This window comes from Eleutherodactylus coqui, chromosome 6, assembly GCF_035609145.1.
Source record: "Eleutherodactylus coqui strain aEleCoq1 chromosome 6, aEleCoq1.hap1, whole genome shotgun sequence".
NCBI lineage: Eukaryota > Metazoa > Chordata > Amphibia > Anura > Eleutherodactylidae > Eleutherodactylus > Eleutherodactylus coqui.
In genome coordinates, this window is record NC_089842.1 from 33,047,870 (window position 1) to 33,068,200 (window position 20,331).

Sequence of the window (20,331 nt, forward strand, 5' to 3'; positions counted from 1 at the left end):
TTTTTCTACCACATTAGGTTTTCCAGTAAGGGGCAAAATGTAATCGATTGCCACTGTACTTTATTTCTTGGAAATATGCAGATACAATTAATCCAGTAGGCTCGCTTTTAACCTTGCTTCATAAAAAGAATAACAAAAGTGACTGCACAATTATGTCACAATCGCTGTTACACACCGCGCGCTGACTCCACACTATAAGGGTAGGTTTATGTAATATATAGGGTATGTTTCCATGTTGTGGAAACGCTGCGGATCAGCCACCAGTAAGTTGTAATTAGTGAACTGTGTTTTTAGAGGTCTTTGTATAGATTGGGACTATTTTTAAAAATATAAAAACAATATGACCTTTTCTCACCGTTGACACGCTAAAAACGCTCATCCACTCTTAGCTCAATTATTGCAGCTCGCTGCTGATAGGCCTCCCTTGCACCAGACTCTACCCTCTCTATTCCATCCTGAATGCGGCAGCCAGGCTCATCTTCCTGTCCAGAAGCTACTCAGGCGCCTCTGCCCTGTGCCGGTCACAGCACTGGCTGCCCTTCAAATACAGAATACAATTTAAACTCACCACCCTCATCCACAAAGCCCTCCACAGTACCGTGCTGCCCTACATCTTCCGTCATCTCAACTCACCACCAAGCCTGCGCTTTGCGCTCTGCTAACGAAATCGGACCAAGTGCCCCTTTAATTTGAACCTCTCAGTCCTGCCTCCAAGACTTCTCCACATCAGCACTAGTCCTCTGGAATGCGTTTCCAAAAGCTATCCGGGCAATCACTGACACACAAAAATTCAGCGTGTTCTAAAAACGCAGATCTTCAGGGAGGCATATCACATCCCCTAAACCAAACCCCTTTGTACTCTGCGTAATAACATACTCCCTGTCCTACCGACTGCAGTTCCTGCTAGCAAAAATCAACTGACACTTGCAAGCATACTGATTCAGCCACTATACGGTCTGACCATCATCTGTGTGTATAGCATCTCTCACTGTCCACCTTGCCATTCTGTGCACATCTCCAGCCCCTTTACCTTCCGTATCCCCCTGTTACCATGCAGGGCTGCGCAGGGTCCCGCGGTCAGCGCACGCCACTCCGGCGACCTGGAGCTCTGGGGTCGGGGCTCCCCCGGCGGCGTGGAGCGGCCGGTGTGCGGCGGCATGGGCGTGTCCTCCCGTAGGGTGCCGCCCGCACTCCTCCACCTTTCTTATACAGCAGTAGGGGAGTTGGCTCCTCCCACTCTCTGCCCCTGGGCGGAGTCTTGTAGTTATAAGGCTGGCAGTGACCAGAGCTCAGTGCCAGTTATTGGTTCTGTCAGCCGCTAGTCAGTTCTGTCTGAAGCCTGTCTCACTCAGTTCCTAGCTTGCTAGTCAGCTTCCTTTCCAGCTTGCCCTTAGCGCAGTCTTTTCCTGTTTGGTCATTCCATCTGCCTTTTCTGTCGGCTATCTGTCCCCCGTCAGTTACTTTAATCTTTGCAGTCGCCAGGTCCCTAGCCAGCATAGGGACCGCCGTCCAGTTGTCCGCCTGGGGTTAGCCAGGGTCGAGGCAAGTAGACAGGGACAGTGGGGTGCGGGAAGTTCAGGGCACCCCACCTGGCGCTCGGGGGGTCAGAGTGCCGTAACACCCCTATTATTTGTATGTAAGCTGGTTGGAGCAGGAACCCCCCCCCCCCCCCCCCCCGTTTCCATCAATTAATTACTTCATGTAACCGCTGTCTTTTTTTTACCCTGTCTTGTAAGCGCTGAGGAAAATCTTGGCGCTATATAAATAAAGATTATTATTATATGGCTGAGCGGCGCAGATGTCTGAACAACCCAGACAATTTCTGCTATATCTGCAGACAGTTCACAACAAATAAACAGCAGAGGATAAAAATAAATAAATCTTGTTATTTGTATAGTGCCAACTTATTCCGCAGCGCTTTCAGGTAATTATTATTTATTACCCCCCACCAAGCTGGGTCCTCATTTTACTGACCTCGAAAGGATGGAACGCTGAGTCAACCTTGAGCCGGCTACCTGATTCATACGGGGATTGAACTTGCAACCCTCAGGTTGTAGGCGAGAGCTTTCACTCTGCGCCACACGAGGCTCAGGAAAATAACATCCTTGGTAAAGTAGGCCTATCATAAGTATTTCAGAATACAGCTTGGTGACCAAGATAAGAAGTGGCACCGCACATCATCTGTGTCATGTAACACTCACCTCACACAGAGGCTCAAAGCCAAGAGTAGAATGCCATTCACCATGCCGATGGTATGGCGAGAACAAGGAGACCTCGATACTGACTGTTATTTCTGCAATACAAATAACAAATGTTTCTCTAGTAAACAGAGGGATAACATTCTGTATCCAGATATACCTTCTGCAATAAAACCTCATGATGCTAGATTACCTATTCCTGAACCAATGGGAGGGTTGCTATTGGCCTCTGATGGGGCAGCAACCCTGGAACTACCATGGTGGTCACTATTACTACTTGGACCAATATAGGGAACACTGTTCAGCTGGGGCCAATATAGGGGATAGTACTGGTGCGAATATAGGGGACACTGCTACTACTATAGTGGTCACTATTACCACTTGGACCAATAAAGGGAAAACAGTTACTAGTGGGGCCACTATAGTGGTCACTTTTACTACTTGGACCAATATAGGGGACACAGTTACTACTGGGTCTACTATAGGGGGCACTGTTACTACTAGGAACACTTACTACTGGGGCCACTATGGGGGACAGTACTGGTGCCAATATAGGGGACACTGTTACTACTCAGGCCACTATTACTACTGGTGCCAATATAGGAGACACTGTTACTACTGGGGCCACTATGGGGGTCACTGTTACTACTTGGGCCAATATAGGGGACATTATTACTACAGGAGCCACTAAGGGAGACAGTACTGGTGCCAATATAGGGGACGCTGTTACTACTGAGGCCACTGTGGGGGTCACTATTACTACTGGGGCTACTACAGGGGTCACTATTAGAGCTCATTCTAATGGACATAAATGCATTTCAGTTGTGCAAATGCGATATGCATTTGCAAGACCAGTAATCACTTACACCCTTGTTTTTCACCTGCTCTGGCATCTTTTTAAGTGCACAAATACACTGCATATTTGCAGATGAAAAAGAGTATATAGGCTCATTGAAATAGTGTGCAAATAAGCAGGTTTCCAATGTACTCACCGCATATTTGTGCCTGCCCATTCACTTAAATGGCTTATTGCAGTATGCCCCAACAAGGTCATGCTGCGTATTTTTTTACGCGATTGTATATTATGCAAAAAATACTCATGTGAACAAACCCATTGAAATCAATGAGTTCTATTTACTTTTTATTACGCATGCAACACATCTCAGTCATTGAAGACCGTTACAAAGGGAAGTACAATCCAAATATGATGGGTGACTTTCGCTGGTTCTTACCGATGGAAAGTAATGTTTCTTAAAACAAAGTTTTTTTATTTGGTTTTCAATCTTAAAGTAATGTTTCTAACAGGAGGAAGTCAAGATCCAAGCGTCATTTTCCAACAAAAACAGTCGAATAGTAATATTACGGCACGTCCAAACTGTTACCATCTTAAATAAAGGGAATGGTTCGTAACTTGAACGCGAGACGTGCTGCTGGTAATCAGCAGGTTTTAATTTTACAGAAACATATAAAATACTTTCCCCAGTTCGCTCACTATGGCCAACCACAACTATTCTGCTGTCATAGAGGTGTGACGATCCAGCCTTACCAACATTCAGCTATTAACACTTAATTAATGGGCAGTGGGTGAGCTCTTCTCATTAATCAGTATACTGTGCCCACACCATGGTGCCCCTTTCTGAATATCCCACATTGGCCCTCGTTCTTCTAATGCCTCAATCCCTTATAGTGTTTTCCTGCTGATACATCCCCTCTTCTTGTGAGACAAATCCCCATTTTCGCCCCTCCAGTCCATTTGAGACAGCAGACCATGCGGCCAGCACCAACTGATCCCTAACTGATCAAATAAAGGTAATCTCACCTATGTAGCAGGTTATGTCAGCTCCCATCTTATATTTCTTGCTGTGTCCTCTTTTCAGCATGAAGAAAGCAGTCTCTCCTCCATACTGCTCGATCCTTGGTGGTTTCTTAACACAAGTGCATTTAAATGACAGGAGCTTGGATGCATAGAGATAAAAGCTTTCTTTTCTCTTTATTCAGTATGTGCCCATTATAACAAGGAGAATACAGACGTCCTGAGGACGCGTGTCGACCTTCTCAGGTCTTGATCACCTCATTCACAATATGTTACTTTCTTCCTTCCTTAAATAGTAATCTTATTACATTTTCACCTGTTAATTAACCCTTACATATCCCTGAGCGCAAGAACTCAATGGACTCATGGGCAAGCATGGGCTCCCCGCTCCTATGGGAGTTGCCACTTATACGCATTGCTTTTCAGATTATACTGACCTTGATAACATTCAGTATTATATAAGGTTTCAAATATTAAATTTGCTCAACAGTGGAATAATTATAAGGAAATATTAGAACATCATTTCAGATATGCATAATTCCTTCAATATATGAAAATCTATCAACCAACACAATAAGGATGATAGGTAATATCCAATGTATACCTTAAATAACCTATATATATTTACCTTTCGTCAATAATCATTCATATAACAGGATATACACAATTTCTCATTATATCCTGTTACATATTGAATTCTATAAGGATCCTGAGCAGAGGACTCCCTCTATGACTAATTAACTGTCACCATTCTGTATTGGTTAAGGGTAACACATTATAGAGACGGCTGCACAGTGGTAAAGCTGTTATGCTGTGTAGCTAATAGCACCTAACAAAGACTTCAGTGAGCCTAAAGATATGAGCCCCCCCCCCCCCTGCACCCCCGTCCCCAGACACACATCCTCACACATACACCGACAATTAATGGCCCTTTTACATGGGCCAACAGTTGGGTTAATGACTACACGAGCGGTGACGTCACCGCTAAGGTCATTAGCGCTTGTGCAAAGCATTTACACTGACAGACCTTACCAGTGGATCGCGGGCTTCTCGCTCAGCGATTCACCTTCTAAGTGAAGCGCTGAACCGGGAGTGTTTACACCGAACGAGAAGTCTGTGATCCAGCAATGGTTTTTTAACCGACTGAAAGTCAGCGATAAAAGCTGTGAATGAATAGTGAGTGATTTTTGTGTATTTACACTGATCGATTATTGCTCAGATTTATTTGTTTAAATGAATGAGCGATAATCGTCCCGTGCAAATGGCCTATAAGATGTGCTGCTTATCTGCATGTATACGAAGATCAAAGAAGAAATATCCCATGTAATTACCTTCTAATTGTGCTGCTACGTTACTGGCGATTTCTCACTAGTGGACAGGAATATTATACATGGGATAACAGTTCATGTGAACTCTGTCTTACAGACACAAGTTTACCACCACCAAACTCTCCCCAAGTTTACCTGCCCACCCGCCTAATGCGGGCGACAATCCTCTATTAATTACACCGCGACAAACTTAAGGGAAGGAGGGCGGGATGCTGCTTTCTTTCCAGATGATGATGGCCCACATCTCTGCACCTCCATATCTCACTGCTGCTCCTCTCAGCTTGTTCCTCTGGACCAATCACCAGCCACTGTCAGGCCACCAGATTCTGCCTGACAACCACAGGCATTTCCCGCCATTTTTCTTCAGCCAATCATTTGCTGCTGCCAACCAGTCCATCGCTGGGCATAACTCATCCTCTGCCATCTCAGCTGACCCAGTAATGACCTTTATAACATATCCTGGTTACCCAGAAAACCTCCCCCATAGAAGGTGACATATCATCCATCCATCATGTACATAAAGCTCCCAGATCCCATGAGGCTTTCCCTCCTAACTGTCCCTCAAGCCTTACATGGGATCTTACGCTTTATTAAAACCTTACCAGACTCTTATAAATAACCGACACAGACACCAATATTGGATAAAGAAGGCCGCAGTGTTTATTAATGGGGTTACAAACATTGGTGAGAAATGTAACCAATAATAACCATAACACTTCCTGTAAACTCTGTTTTACTGGCCCAAGTTTATTAACCAATCAATAACCATAACAGTTCATGTAAACTCTGTCTTACAGACACGAGTTTACCACCACCAAACTCTCCCCAAGTTTACCTGCCCACCCGCCTAATGCGGGCGACAATCCCCCACCAGGCCATGGCATCCACTAATGACATGCCCCCCTCAACAAACCGCAGCCTCCTCAATCATCTACACAAATCCATATTAAAAATATCGAAGTATACTATATCATTCCAATGGAGGCCTGGAACAAGACCTTCCAAATCTGCATATCTAAAAAGAAAAAATCCACTCCTGGCATGGAGCTTTACCACCAGGTTAACCCTTCTCCGAATTCTCTCGCTATATACAGACCATATATAATGACCATAATAATCGAGGAACAATATCTGAAAAAACTATCACTGTATCTGGAACCTTGTTTAATGCTCCACATCTCCCTTTCAATGTACCATGACATATCAATGTGTTCTTTTCTATGTCATTAAAGGGGTTGTCTCATGAAAGCATGTGCGGTTATATACTTCTGTATGGCCATATTAATGCACTTTGTAATGTACATTGTGCATTAATTATGAGCCATACAGAAGTTATTCACTTACCTGTTCCGTTGCTGGCGTCCCCGTCTAAAATCGCCTCTTCTGGCGATTTTAGACGCGCTTGCGCTGTGCGGTCTTCTTTCTTCTGAATGGGGCCGCTCGTGCCGGAGAGCGGCTCCTCGTAGCTCCGCCCCATCACGTGTGCCGATTCCAGCCAATCAGGAGGCTGGAATCGGCAATGGAACGCACAGAGCCCACGGTGCACTATGGGAGAAGACCCGCAGTGCATCGTGGGTGAAGATCCTGGCGGCCATCTTACTTAGGCAAGTAAGAAGTCGCAGCAGCGCAGGGATTCGGGTAAGTATCGGACGGTTTTTTTTTTTCCCCCCTGCATCGGGTTTGTCTCGCGCCAAACGGGGGGGCTATTGAAACAAAAAAAACCCCGTTTCGGCGTGAGATAACCCCTTTAACCCCTAAGTGTAAAATTAAAACATCTGGACAGGGCTCACGTGACCCTCTAAGCCCACGTGACTCTTTATACATCAGTTCAGCCATTAATCCACTCCACCTCATACATCTATTACCGCACCAAGAATTTCAAACTGGGATCTGCACAATCCCAAATTTTCGGAATAACAGCTATTTGCTGCCCTTCTCCAAGCCCGGTACACAAAGGAGTGTCCAACAATCCACACAATACTTTTCTTAATTCCTAGAATGAAAAAAGAATTAGTACACCATATTATTCAGGCGCATGTACAACTTAAACCGAGATGAACCCCATCTGTCTACCTTTTCTTCAATAAAACCCCACCTGTAAACAGTTTAAGCACCTTTATACTTTAAAAGCAAGACAATGATTGTCCATTATCCCTGTCTCCCCAAAAACAAGACAGGGTCTTCTATTAATTTTTGCCCAATAAGATCTTACTTTTGCCATGTATAGTTTTCTGGACACCATTAACATTGACTTTTTTTTTTTTTTTTTTAGTAACTGCAACTAGGGTTTAATTTTGGAATAGGGCTTAAAGTTCAAGCATCCTGAAAAATCATGCTAGGGCTTATTTCCGGGTAGGTTTTATCTCTAGGAAAACAGGGTACATGGACCAACAAAGAACCTGGTGCTTGCGTGCATAGACACATAAACGCCTGCAAATACCTAACCAGGCATATATTCTCATGAAAATGAGCAAACAAGCGAAACCACACCTCTTTACCCATTTTGTCTTTTTTTTTTTTAATTATAAAGCTACCATGGTTTGCCACATCCTTAAGGCCCCATTATCTCACCTAAACAGCTGATCTACACACTTCAGGCAATACTTTTAACAACTTCCCTAGTAAGCTAAATGTGATAGCAGAGCGTTGATCAGGGGCGTACACTACTGCCTTACAACCCCTGATCAATCGCTCTACCTGAAAAACAGAATTAATAGGTAGGTATGCCATCTTTGAAAGAAAGCCATACCCGACGATACCTTTCCAAACTGAGCTATATGAGCGCTGCATCCAAGACTATGAAAAAACAGCCGCATTAATCTCACACCGACCATCTCTAGCATCAATAAGAGGTTATATGTTAGACATAATCCGACTAGTATACGAACTAACTCCTGCCGACCAGCTCTTACCAACAACCTCTCCATAGCCATTATCCACTGATGTCAGCACCTAATGATAACTCATCCGCTTCCACAAACTCTCATCACCAAGCTGACTGACCATTAAAGTCACAGATACCAACCATACCACTAAATCCTGCTTTAGCTCCCTTGCCATCTGCGCATGCGATGTATGGGACTTCCAACCGCATATCACCACACATAACCTGCGGGAATACCTGCGACCAAAAATAATCACCTGTGAAGCCAAACAGGACCGACCTGCTAACCGCTGCAACTCCCTCCGTGTAATCTTCCTTCATACATAATGGCTGACTAATTAAACCCATAAACTATACACCCCTGACATTGGCAATTAGAACAACCATCACAATGCTATCATATGAATACCTAAAAACTCCAACCGAGTACATGGCCATACCGCTTTTCCCGTTCGCCAGTGGCACCCCAAAATCCTTTATCCTGACCACATGCCCTCTAAAACTTGTGCACCCCTCCTTACCCTGATGCCCCATAAACAAAATCATCTAAGTAGTGTATTACACCAGCATCAGGGGATTCCTTCCTCCCACCTACTCTAACAATGAGGATAGTCCTAAATAATAGCGGGATGCCTTAGATCCCATCGGTAACGCCAAACCGGAAACCCAAAGGATTAACACCCCAACCAATACGAAGTTATGTGAACACTGCATCACATGACCGAAGGGCCATATTAAAGCCAATGTAGTCACATGATGCATAAGTTAATGCCAGCAGCTCAGGAGCCCCTCAGCATTCAGAGAAGACTGCTTGAGGTAAGATAGATGATAAATAACCAGGAGGAGATAGACTCCTTCTGTGGCATCACCCTTAGGTTGGATTCAGACGACCGTATATCGACTCGGTTTTCACGCCGAGCCGATATACGGTGTCCTCATCTGCAGGGGGGGGGAAATGGAAGAGCCAGGAGCAGGAACTGAGCTCCACCCCCTCTCCGCCCCTATGCACTACTTGTAATGAAAGGGGGCAGGGCTAAGTTCTGTGAATTAGCCCCACCCCTGAACCGCCTCTCCCCATTTCAAATAGTGCAGAGGGGCGGAGAGGAGGCAAAGAGGGGGCGGGAGCTCAGAGCATTGCTCCTGGCTCTTCCATCCTCCCCCCCCCCCCTCCTGCAGAGAGAGACGACGTATATCGGCTGGTCGTGAAAACCCAGCCGATATATGTTCGTCTGAATCCAGCCTTAAAGGGGACAACCTCTGCCCTCATCTATGTGCTTAGCAATTTAACTACCTAAGGATCATAAACAACTGAAATTAACTTATTAACCCCTTCACAGCTGAGTCTCTTTAACTCATGCACATGTAAGCCGTACTGGGAGCCTTCTTTAATGAGCCGGGTCTACTTCCAATATGATGGCCTCACTGGTTGCCCTATGAAGGAAACTCTCTATTTCCTGGATGCAAGGAATTGGTACTGATTTCTGACTAAAAACAACCATAAATGGATGAGACCGGCACAATATGAGCCCTCATGTCAGTACCCACATCGCTCCATTACCTCGATCCCATAAATGTAACCACACACCGAGGTAGTGAGGCGCTCCAAGGATGTCTAACTGTAAGATCACAGGTTGGGTGCGACTAGGGCTCAGATACAGCGCAGCAACTGGAGGCAAAGTACACAAGTTGTAAGAACTCTGGGATTTTTATAGACTGCAAGAAATTCAGTTTAGAAGAAGTTAGCAAAGGCAATGTGACTGCAAATATAACACATAACCCATAGACAGTGCAGATATAACACATAACCCATAGACAGTGCAGATATAACACATAACCCATAGACAGTGTAGATATAACACACAAGCCATAGACAGTGCAGATATAACACACAAGCCATAGACAGTGCAGATATAACACATAACCCATACACAGTGCAGATATAACACACAAGCCATAGACAGTGCAGATATAAACACACAAGCCATAGACAGTGCAGATATAAACACACAAGTCATAGACAGTGCAGATATAAAACACACAAGTCATAGACAGTGCAGATATAAAAACACACAAGCCATAGACAGTGCAGATATAAAACACACAAGCCATAGACAGTGCAGATATAAAACACACAAGCCATAGACAGTGCAGATATAACACACAAGTCATAGACAGTGCAGATATAAAACACACAAGTCATAGACAGTGCAGATATAAAAACACACAAGCCATAGACAGTGCAGATATAAAACACACAAGCCATAGACAGTGCAGATATAACACACAAGCCATAGACAGTGCAGATATAACACACAAGCCATAGACAGTGCAGATATAAACACACAAGCCATAGACAGTGCAGATATAAACACACAAGCCATAGACAGTGCAGATATAAACACACAAGCCATAGACAGTGCAGATATAAACACACAAGCCATAGACAGTGCAGATATAAACACACAAGCCATAGACAGTGCAGATATAAACACACAAGCCATAGACAGTGCAGATATAAACACACAAGCCATAGACAGTGCAAATATAAAACACACAAGCCATAGACTGCAGATATAAACACACAAGCCATAGACAGTGCAGATATAAACACACAAGCCATAGACAGTGCAGATATAAACACACAAGCCATAGACAGTGCAGATATAAACACATAACCCATACACAGTGCAAATATAACACATAACCCATACACAGTGAAAATAACCCCCCCTCTTGGCAAAGGCACTATTATGATCTGGTAAGAGCCCCCTCTCCCCTTACTGTCCAGATAGATGCAGCAGTCTTGTACTGAATACTGCTAGTGGCGTGAAGCTTGTACAGGAAGAAAGTTCTGGAAAGCCACTACGTGTGTCCACCGATGATCAGAATGCTAGCACAGTCGTACTTACAGATGGGGGTACCCCTTTCTCATCTCACAGGTGTAATGTCCTCACCGGAAATTCCCAAAACGATCAGGCAGTGAATTCTGAAGTCAGCACTTGCTCCAACACCTAGGTTAATGCAGGTAGATGCCTCTGTTGCTCCACAGTGAATGAAGGGTTAAAGGGGTTGTCTCATGAAATAAAGTGGGGTTATATACTTCTGTATGGCCATATTAATACACTTTGTAATATACATCGTGCATTAAATATGAGCCATACAGAAGTTATACACTTACCTGCTCCGTTGCTGGCGTCCCCGTCGCCATGGATCCGTCTAAAATCGCCTCTTCTGGCGATTTTAGACGCGCTTGCGCTGTGCGGTCTTCTCCGTGTTGCATGGGGCCGCTCGTGCCGGAGAGCTGCTCCTCGTAGCTCCGCCCCGTCACGTGTGCCGATTCCAGCCAATCAGGAGGCTGGAATCGGCAATGGACCGCACAGAGCCCACGGTGCACCATGGGAGAAGACCCGCGGTGCATCGTGGGTGAAGATCCCGGCGGCCATCTTACTAAGATAAGTAAGAAGTCGCCGGAGCGCGGGGATTCGGGTAAGTATTAAACCTTTTTTTTTTTTAAACCTATGCATTGGGTTTGTCTCGCGCCGAACGGGGGGCCTATTGAAAGGAAAAAAAAAACTCGTTTCGGCGTGAGACAACCCCTTTAAGCTCGTTTTCCCTTGCAGATCTTAGCACAGTCCAGCACTCTGTATCAGCGATCTCCAGTCTTTATCTCTCGTCAGGCTTCTCTAGCTTTATGAGTGTGCTGAAGATCTGGTCACTTGTTCCTCATGGGAAGTCTCTATCTCCTGCAGCCCGAGCTCGGCACCGCCCTGCAGAACACACTCCAAAACTTCTTAGAACAGCACCAAAAAACAAAAATGTCCCCCGAGCATGCTCAGTTCACTCTCTCTAGGAATGCTGGGAATTGTAGTTTACAGTACATCAGGGAACTATGCATATAGTTCAGGTTTTCTTGTATCTGTAGCCACTACTAAGGTGAGCCCCTTACATAACAACCACCTAACTAGTTACACCGAGGCAACACCAACACCCCGGTAACCATTATTAGCCCTCTCTGTTTCTTCCGGTCATCATTAGATTCTGCTTCTTTATATGATAGTAACAGTTATAAAATAACAAGTAATTATAAACCAGATCTGATTAACAGCAGCAGCCGCCTCAACCACAGACTGCCTGCAGTTATCTCAGAGCTGACAGTCTGCATACAGTGGCCAGTTATCTCAGAGCTGACAGTCTCCTGCAGCGCTCAGCTACCTCAGTGCAGCGCTCAGTTAGCTCAGCTCAGACATGATACCATTAATAAAACACAATGGTTAACCCCTTAACGACTGCCCCATCGGGAAACTACGTCCTCAGAAAGTGGGCTTTAATCCTAGAGGACGTAGTTTTATGCGTCCTCTTTGGATTAATGCCCACTGGCCTGAGGACGTGACAGCTCCATGCTGTCGGTGCCCGCAGGTAGCCGACAGCATGGAGCTGTCATCCGAGGATGCGGGCAGTCCCCCCCCGGCATTGCGATCGGCGCTATACAATGGATAGCGCCGATCGCAATAAACTAAACAAAAGTGCCTAAAAAGTTAGTTATTCAGCTGCCCTGCTGGATCGGCTCCACCAGGGCAACTGAAATTACTTACCCGGCTTGTCGGCGGTGTCCCACGGAGATCTCGTCCTCCCGGACCCGCCAGCGGCCTTCTGCGCATGCGCGCCAGACGCTGACGTCACGCGCATGCGCAGAAGCCCGGGAGCCCCCGGCAAATTTAAAATCTCCTGGCTCCTGGCTCCTGAAGGTAGCCGGGAGCCAGGAGGTGCTACCGGGGACCGCTGTGAGCGGTTCCCGGGCCCGCGATCGCCGCTATCGATCAGATAACGGCGATCGCAAAAAAGTTGAAAAAGTTAAAAACAAAGTAAAGTTTCACCTCCCTTCATGGATCGGATCCATGTGGGGAGGTGAAAATACTCACCCCCGGTCCTCTGCGATGTCCCGGGACCCGAAATCCCCGTCTGCGCATGCGCGCCCGATGATTGACATCGGGCGCGTGCACAGAGGGGCTCGAGCCCCGGGAAATTCAAAATCCCTCTGCCCTTGGCTGCCATGTGTAGCCAAGAGCAGAGGGATGTCACTGGGGACATGATCCCTGTCATCCAATGGATGACAGTGATCATGTAAAGTAAAAAAAAAGTGCAAAAAGTAAAAAAAAAAGTTTTAAAAAGTTTAAAAAACTTGCGTTTCATCTCCCCCCACGGATCATATCCATGAGGGAGGATGAAATGACGTACCTAAGGCCCGCGGATTTATCCGCGGACCTTACCCCAGCTTCTGCGCACGCGCCCGTCGCCAATATGGCAGGCGCATGCGCAAAAGCTCTGGTAATTTAAAATGTCCCTGCTCCTGGCTACAAAACTTAGCTGAGAGCCTGGAGATTTCACGGGGGGCCGCGGTGAGCGGTTCCTGATCACGTGTTCGCCGTTATACAATGGATAATGGCGATCACGTAAAAGTAAAAAAAAGGTGACGGTTCATCTCCCCTCACCGATGCGATCGGTGAGAGGAGATGAAACTTTTTACCAGAGGCCTCCATATTTGCACCCCGACGCGATCTTCCTCCGTGAACTTTCCCGGATCCTGCGCATGCGACCGCCGGCAAAACACCGGACACATGCGCAGGAGTCGGGGAGCCCAGGAAACTTAAAATCTCCTTGCTCCCAGCGACCAACGGTCGCCGAGAGCCTGGAGCAGTGACGGGTGGCCTCGTTGAGCGGTCCCCAGTCACGTGATAAAAAGGTAGCAATCTACCTTTGGCCGGTCTCACATGACCGGATAGGAATTACGGATTCTGCATGCGTCTGATCCACGGTAATACGCAGATCAATCGCATTGGATTACACAATTCCGCTCACATTAGCGGGTCGGAATTGCGTAATCCACTCGCAGAAAAGAGAACGCAGCAGGTTCTATTTTACCGTGGATATCCGCAACATAGAGCCTATTGTGCTCCATGGTCGCGGATATACCCGCAGCCCATACGCAACTACATTGTATACGGGCTGCCACAGTGCGGGTAATACAAACAAAAAAAATTATATTGTGCATGACCGCCTGTGTGAGTAGGCAGTTATGCGCAGTACATTACGTGGCCGTACGCAGGGTCACAGCCGGACTCACAGATGGGATCCGCTGCGGGCCTCGGCAAGCGGATTCCACCTACAGCCATGTGAGCCCGGCGTTATTCAGACCGCTACCTGTAATACGCAATTTACAAGAAGCCCCGGGAACGTTCGCCTTCCTGCAGTTCCAGGAGCAGCTTGTTGAGCGCCTTCTGTGTGAGACTGCCGCATCTCATTAAGCTTACGGAGACTCACAGTGCGCCACTTTTTACACCCCATACCCGCCACTGAGGTCACAAAATACCCCCAAAAAGCATGAGAGATGGGGGGATACACGGTTTTATTGCCCCATGTACCCATCCCAACCAGCCTCCGTAATGACCCCTGTCTTTGGAAATATTACACAGTTCACATTATTACTTTTATCTAAGATTTGGGGAACGCCGAAAAGGGCGCGGAGGGGTAGGGGTGTGTGTGTGTGTGGGGGGGGGGGGGATATTTTTTTAAGGTGTCAATTTTTATTCCGTACAAGTGGGCAATGGGGCCTGGAATGTATTCAGTTGTGCCCTGCAATCCAACGGGTGTTCCCTCCATTATAGGCCTTTCCATGTTTCCTGTAAGTAGATTAGGGCTACAATGGGTATGTTTCTAAACACAGGACAAACGGGTGTATCCATTTTGGGGTGAACATCTTCATTCCTATGTGCACTGTACAAAAAAAACAGTTTTTAAATTGACAAAATTGCCAAAAAAAATGAAAATCGTAATTTTTTCCTTCTGCTTTGCTTAGATTTATTCAAATACTGTGGGGTCAAAATACGCAATACACCCCTAGATAAATTCGTTACGGGGTCTAGTTTTTAAAATGGGGTCATTTGTGGGGGTTCTTTATCGTTTTGGACGCTCAATGGCTCTATAAGTGGGCAATGGGGCCTGGAATTTATTCCGTTGTACCCTGAAATCCAACGGGTGCTCCATCCATTATAGGCCTAGCCATGTGTCCTTTAAGTAGATTAGGGCTACAAGGGTTATGGTTCTGAACACGGGACAAACGGGGGTATCCATTTTGGGGTGAAAGTCTTCATTCCTATGTGTGCTGCACAAAAAAAACTTTTTAAATTGACACAATTGCCAAAAAAATGAAAATTGTAATTTTTTTCCTACTGCTTTGCTTAGATTTATTCAAAAATTGTAGTGTAAAAATACACAGTACACCGCTAGATAAATTCGTTAGGGGGTCTAGTTTTCAAAATCGGGTCATTTGTGGGGGTTTTCTGTCGTTTGGCCGCTCAAGGGCTCTACAAGTAGGCAATGGGGCCTAAATCACCTTCATGCTAAATTTCTGTTCTGAAAGCCACCGACTACTCCTTTCATTTTGGGCCCCATTGTGCATCCAGACAAAAGATTAGAGCCACAATGGGTATGTTTCTGAACACGGGACAAACAGGGGTATCTATTTTGGGGTGCAAGTCTTCATTCATGTGTGTGCTGTACAAAAAGAGCTGTTTTTAAAATGACAGAATTGCCAAAAAAACGAAAATCACAATTTTTTCCTTTTGCTTTGCTTCAATTCTTTCAAAAACTGTGGGGTCAAAATATGCAGTACACCCCTAGATAAATTCGTTAAGGGGTCTAGTTTTCAAAATGGGGTCATTTGTGGGGGTTCTCTATGGTTTTGGCCGCTCAAGAGCTCTACAAATGTGCTATGGGGCCTAAAACGCCTTCAAGCAAAATTTATGTTCTGAAAGACACCGACTACTCCTTTCATTTTGGGTCCCGTTGTGCATCCAGACATAAGATTAGGGCCACAATGGGTATGTCTCTGAACACGGGAGAAACAGGGGTATCCATTTTGGGGGGCAAGGCTTCATTCATGTGTGTGCTGTACAAAAAAAGCTGTTTTTAAAATGACAGAATTGATGAAAAAACGAAAATCACAATTTTTTTTCCTTTTGCTTTGCTTGAATTCATTCAAAAACTGTGGGGTCAAAATGGGCAGTACACCCCTAGATAAATTCGTTAAGGGGTCTAGTTTTAAAAATGGGGTCACTTGTGGGGGCTCTCTTTGGTTTTGGCCGCTCAAGAGCTCTACAAAAGGGCTATGGGGCCTAAAACGCCTTCAAGCAAAATTTATGTTCTGAAAGACACCGACTACTCCTTTCATTTTGGGTCCCGTTGTGCATTCAGACATAAGATTAGGGCCACAATGGGTATGTTTCTGAACACGGGAGAAACGGGGGTATCCATTTTGGTGTGTAAATCCTCATTTTCATGGGCTCTATAGGAAAAAAAATATGTCTTTAAAATGACATATTTGCAAAAATATGAAATTTTATTTTTTCTCCTCAAAATTGAATTAATTCCTGAAAAAAACTGGTGGGGTCAAAATACTCATGACACCTCTCAGTGAATACATTAAGAGGTGTAGTTTTTAAAATGGGGTCATTTGGGGGGTATCTATTATTCTGACACTTATGAGCCTTTGCAAACTTGGTTTGGTGCAGGAAAACAAAGTGTTCCTCAAAATGCTGAAAAGTAATGTTAAATTTGTACGTCCTCTAAATGGTTAAAAAAAACACAAAAGTTTTTCAAGTGTGCATTCAGAATAAAGTAAACAGATGGAAATATGTATCTTATCAAAAATTTGTACAGTATGTTTGGACATATTTGAGCTATTATGGTTGAAAGTGTGAAAAAACGACAATTTTTTCAAAATGTTTCCAATATTGGTACTTTTAATAAATATACACAAATTATATTGGTCTCTTTTTACAACCTAAATGAAGTACAACATGTGGCGAAAAAACAATGTCAGAATCACTTGGATATGTAAAGCCTTTACAGAGTTATGCTACGTTGAATGACGCATGTAAAATTTCCAAAATTTGGCTCCGTCACTAAGGCGCAAACAGGCTTCGTCACTAAGGGGTTAAGCAGACATACATTCCCCCTCATCACCCTGACTGGCCCTTTCTTTACAGCCCAGTAAGGGTTAACACTAACACATTTAACCGACCAATCTACCTTAGGGGGCGCTCACACGACGGCCCCCATGCCCAGCACTTCATGAGCCAAAGCCAGGAGTGGAGAGAAAGTATAATGGAAAGACTTGCATATCTTCCCTATAATGGACCCGCTCCTGGCTCCGGCCTGCCAAAAAACCGAATACAAAAACCGCCGTGCGAGATCGCTCCCAACTGCTACACAAGCTAAATCCTTCTATACACAGGTGCCAGTAACCAGGGGTACCACCCAGTTACCGGGAGTCTCACCAACTTGTAGAGCTTCACCTGTACACTGCCCCTGCAGCAGCACAGGACTTGGCAGAGGTATCATCGCCATCTTGTAGAGCTTCACCCGTACCCTGCACAGGACGTGGCGTTGTCATCTGGTGGCACTGTTCCTGCTAGCGTGGCATCTGCTGGGCACTGTTCCCGCTGCCAGGTTTCAGTCGCCTCTGATCGGATGAAGGTAAAAAGCAACCTCTGCGTTCGCTTCACTGGTGGTTTACTACTGACAAGTCCCCCTCAGATACAAGCGTTCACACAATGTCCTCTGCCTGTTCAGCTCCTCCTGGCCAGCGCTGCTGACAAGTCCTAAGCTGAAGTGCAGGGGATTCCAGACATCTGCACAGCTATTCCTCACTGTCCGCTTCATCCTCGCTGATGATCAGCCGCTGCAGAAGGTCCTCCATCTTCAGAGGGTCCGAAGCTGTGACAGGAATTGTGAGGGGAGCTGACAGGTACAGGGAGCTGTCACATGGATGCTTCTTGCTGCTTCCTTTCCAGATGATGATGGCCCACATCTCTGCACCCCCATATCTCACTACTGCGCCTCCTAGCTTGTTCCTCTGGGCCAATCACCAGCCACTGTCAGGCCACCAGATTCTGCCTGACAACCACAGGCATTTCCCGCCATTTTTCTTCAGCCAATCATGTGCTGCTGCCAACCAGTCCATCACTGGGCAGAACTCACTCTCTGCCATCTCATCTGACCCAGTAATGACCTTTGTAACATATCATAGTTAACCAGAAAACCTCTATAGAGGGCGACATATCATCCATCCATCATGTACATAAAGCTCCCAGATCCCATGAGGCTTTCCCTCCTAACTGTCCCTCAAGCCTTACATGAGATGCCGTCAGTCCTCTGCAGGTTCTAGAAGACGTCATTCTTGTGTCTCCTTCATTTCCTAGATGATGATGATGAGACCCGGCAGTTTCTCCAGCAGCTTTGTCAGTATGAAGACCATGTAGTGAGGATGATACATGAATATTTCCAAGATGATCTGCACCACATTGTGGAGAACTTGAATCCTATTTCTCTCTTGGATCAACTGAGGTCCCGAAATATCCCTGATGTTGAGGTGAGAGGAGATGAACCACTGGTGTTGTATACAAGAGTCCCATGTGTTATAGAAGCAGTTTAGTCCAGGTGGTCGTCAAGCAGTCTCCAAGGGTCTGAGATACTATTGTGCTTCAGATCACAATGTAAGATGTCTCTTTCCAGTTTAGTAGAAGGCAGCAGCTTATATTTAATGGAGAATACTCCAAAAGCTCATAACCCAGTCTAGATGGAGTATTTAACCCCTTTCCTGCACACATACTATGCATTTGGAAAGTCACCACTTTTTTACATGTTGCCATGTTGTGGCTTTTTGTTTCCCCATCATTCTGTACTCAGTACCCCATAATGACAAAGTGACAACAGAATGGTGGAAAGATTTGTAAATTTTCTTGAAAAATAAAGAACTAAGGTTTTGCATTGACATACGTATTCACACCCTTTGGTATGACACTTGCCATTTAGTTCTGGGGCTCACATTTCTCTTGATCATCTCTGAGATGTTTCTACTCCCTGATTGGAATCACCTGTGGTAAATTCAGTTGATTGGACATAAAAGACCCTCCTGTCTATATAAGGTCTCACGGCTCAAAATGCATATCACAGCCAAAACCAAGGAGGAGGAAAAAAACTGCCTGTAGAGCTCAGAGACAGGATTGTGTTGAGGCAAGGATCTGATAAGGGTTACATAAACAATTCTGCTGCACTAAAAGTTCCCAAGAGCCCTGCGGCCTTCATAATTCTTACATGGAAGAACAACCAGGACTCTCCTTAGAGCCGCCGACCCCCAAACTAAGGGGGAGAACAGCCTCGGTAAGAGATGACGAAGACCCCAATGGTCACTCTGGCTGAGCTCCAAAGATCCTGTGTGCAGATGGGAGAAACTTCTAGAAGGTCGATCATCACTGTAGCCTCCACCAATCTGGGCTTTATGGCAGAGCGGCCAGAAAGAAGTTTCCTCAGTAAGACACATGGAAGCCACCAGGAGATTATCAAAAAGCATCTAAAGGACCCTCAGTCTGCGAGAAACAAGATTCTCTGCGCTGATGACACCAAGGTAATATGAGACGGCTTGGCCTGGGCAAAAACGTGTGTACCTGGGTAGAGAACTGGCTCAGGGATAGAAAGCAGAGGGTGGTAATAAATGGTTCGTACTCTGATTGGGCCACCGTTGCTAGTGGGGGGCCACAGGGTTCAGTATTAGGCCCCATTCTGTTCAATATATTTACCAATGACCTGATAGAGGGACGGCATAGTAAAATATCAATATTTGCAGATGATACAAAATTATGCAAGACAATTAATACAAAGGAGGACAATGTACGGCTTGCAAATGTACCTGGATAAACTGGGGGCTTGGGTAGAAAAACTGCAAATGAAGTTCAATATTGATAAATTTAAGGTTATACACATGGGCAGGAGAAACGGATGTCACCAATATACACTCATCGGGGTACTGCTAGGGAAAAGTGAGATGGAAAAAGACCTAGAGGTACTAGATGACTGTGGACTTTACTAGAGCAATCAATGCCAGTCAGCTGCTGCAAAAGCAAATAAAAGTCTTGGGGTGCATTAAAAGAGGTATAGGGGCGAGGGACGAGAACATTATCCTCCCACTATATAAGGCAGTTGTCAGGCCTCACATGGAATACTGTGTACAGTTCTGGTCACCGGTGCTCAGGGAAGATGTTACAGTGCTGG

The 20,331-nt window shown here is 45.5% G+C and overlaps 2 protein-coding genes across 2 annotated transcripts in view; both read left to right on the top strand.

Annotated features, from left to right (window-relative positions):
- The window catches only part of LOC136632018 (NACHT, LRR and PYD domains-containing protein 3-like), a 1,080,175-nt gene that overhangs the window by 382,287 nt on the left and 677,557 nt on the right, over positions 1–20,331 (top strand). The window lies entirely within an intron of this gene.
- LOC136632016 (NACHT, LRR and PYD domains-containing protein 12-like) overlaps positions 1–20,331 on the top strand; it is a 238,338-nt gene that overhangs the window by 22,868 nt on the left and 195,139 nt on the right. The window contains exon 3 of the mRNA XM_066606552.1: positions 18,483–18,652. Coding sequence (XP_066462649.1) covers positions 18,483–18,652 — 170 coding nt within the window. The remainder of the gene's footprint in view (positions 1–18,482; positions 18,653–20,331) is intronic.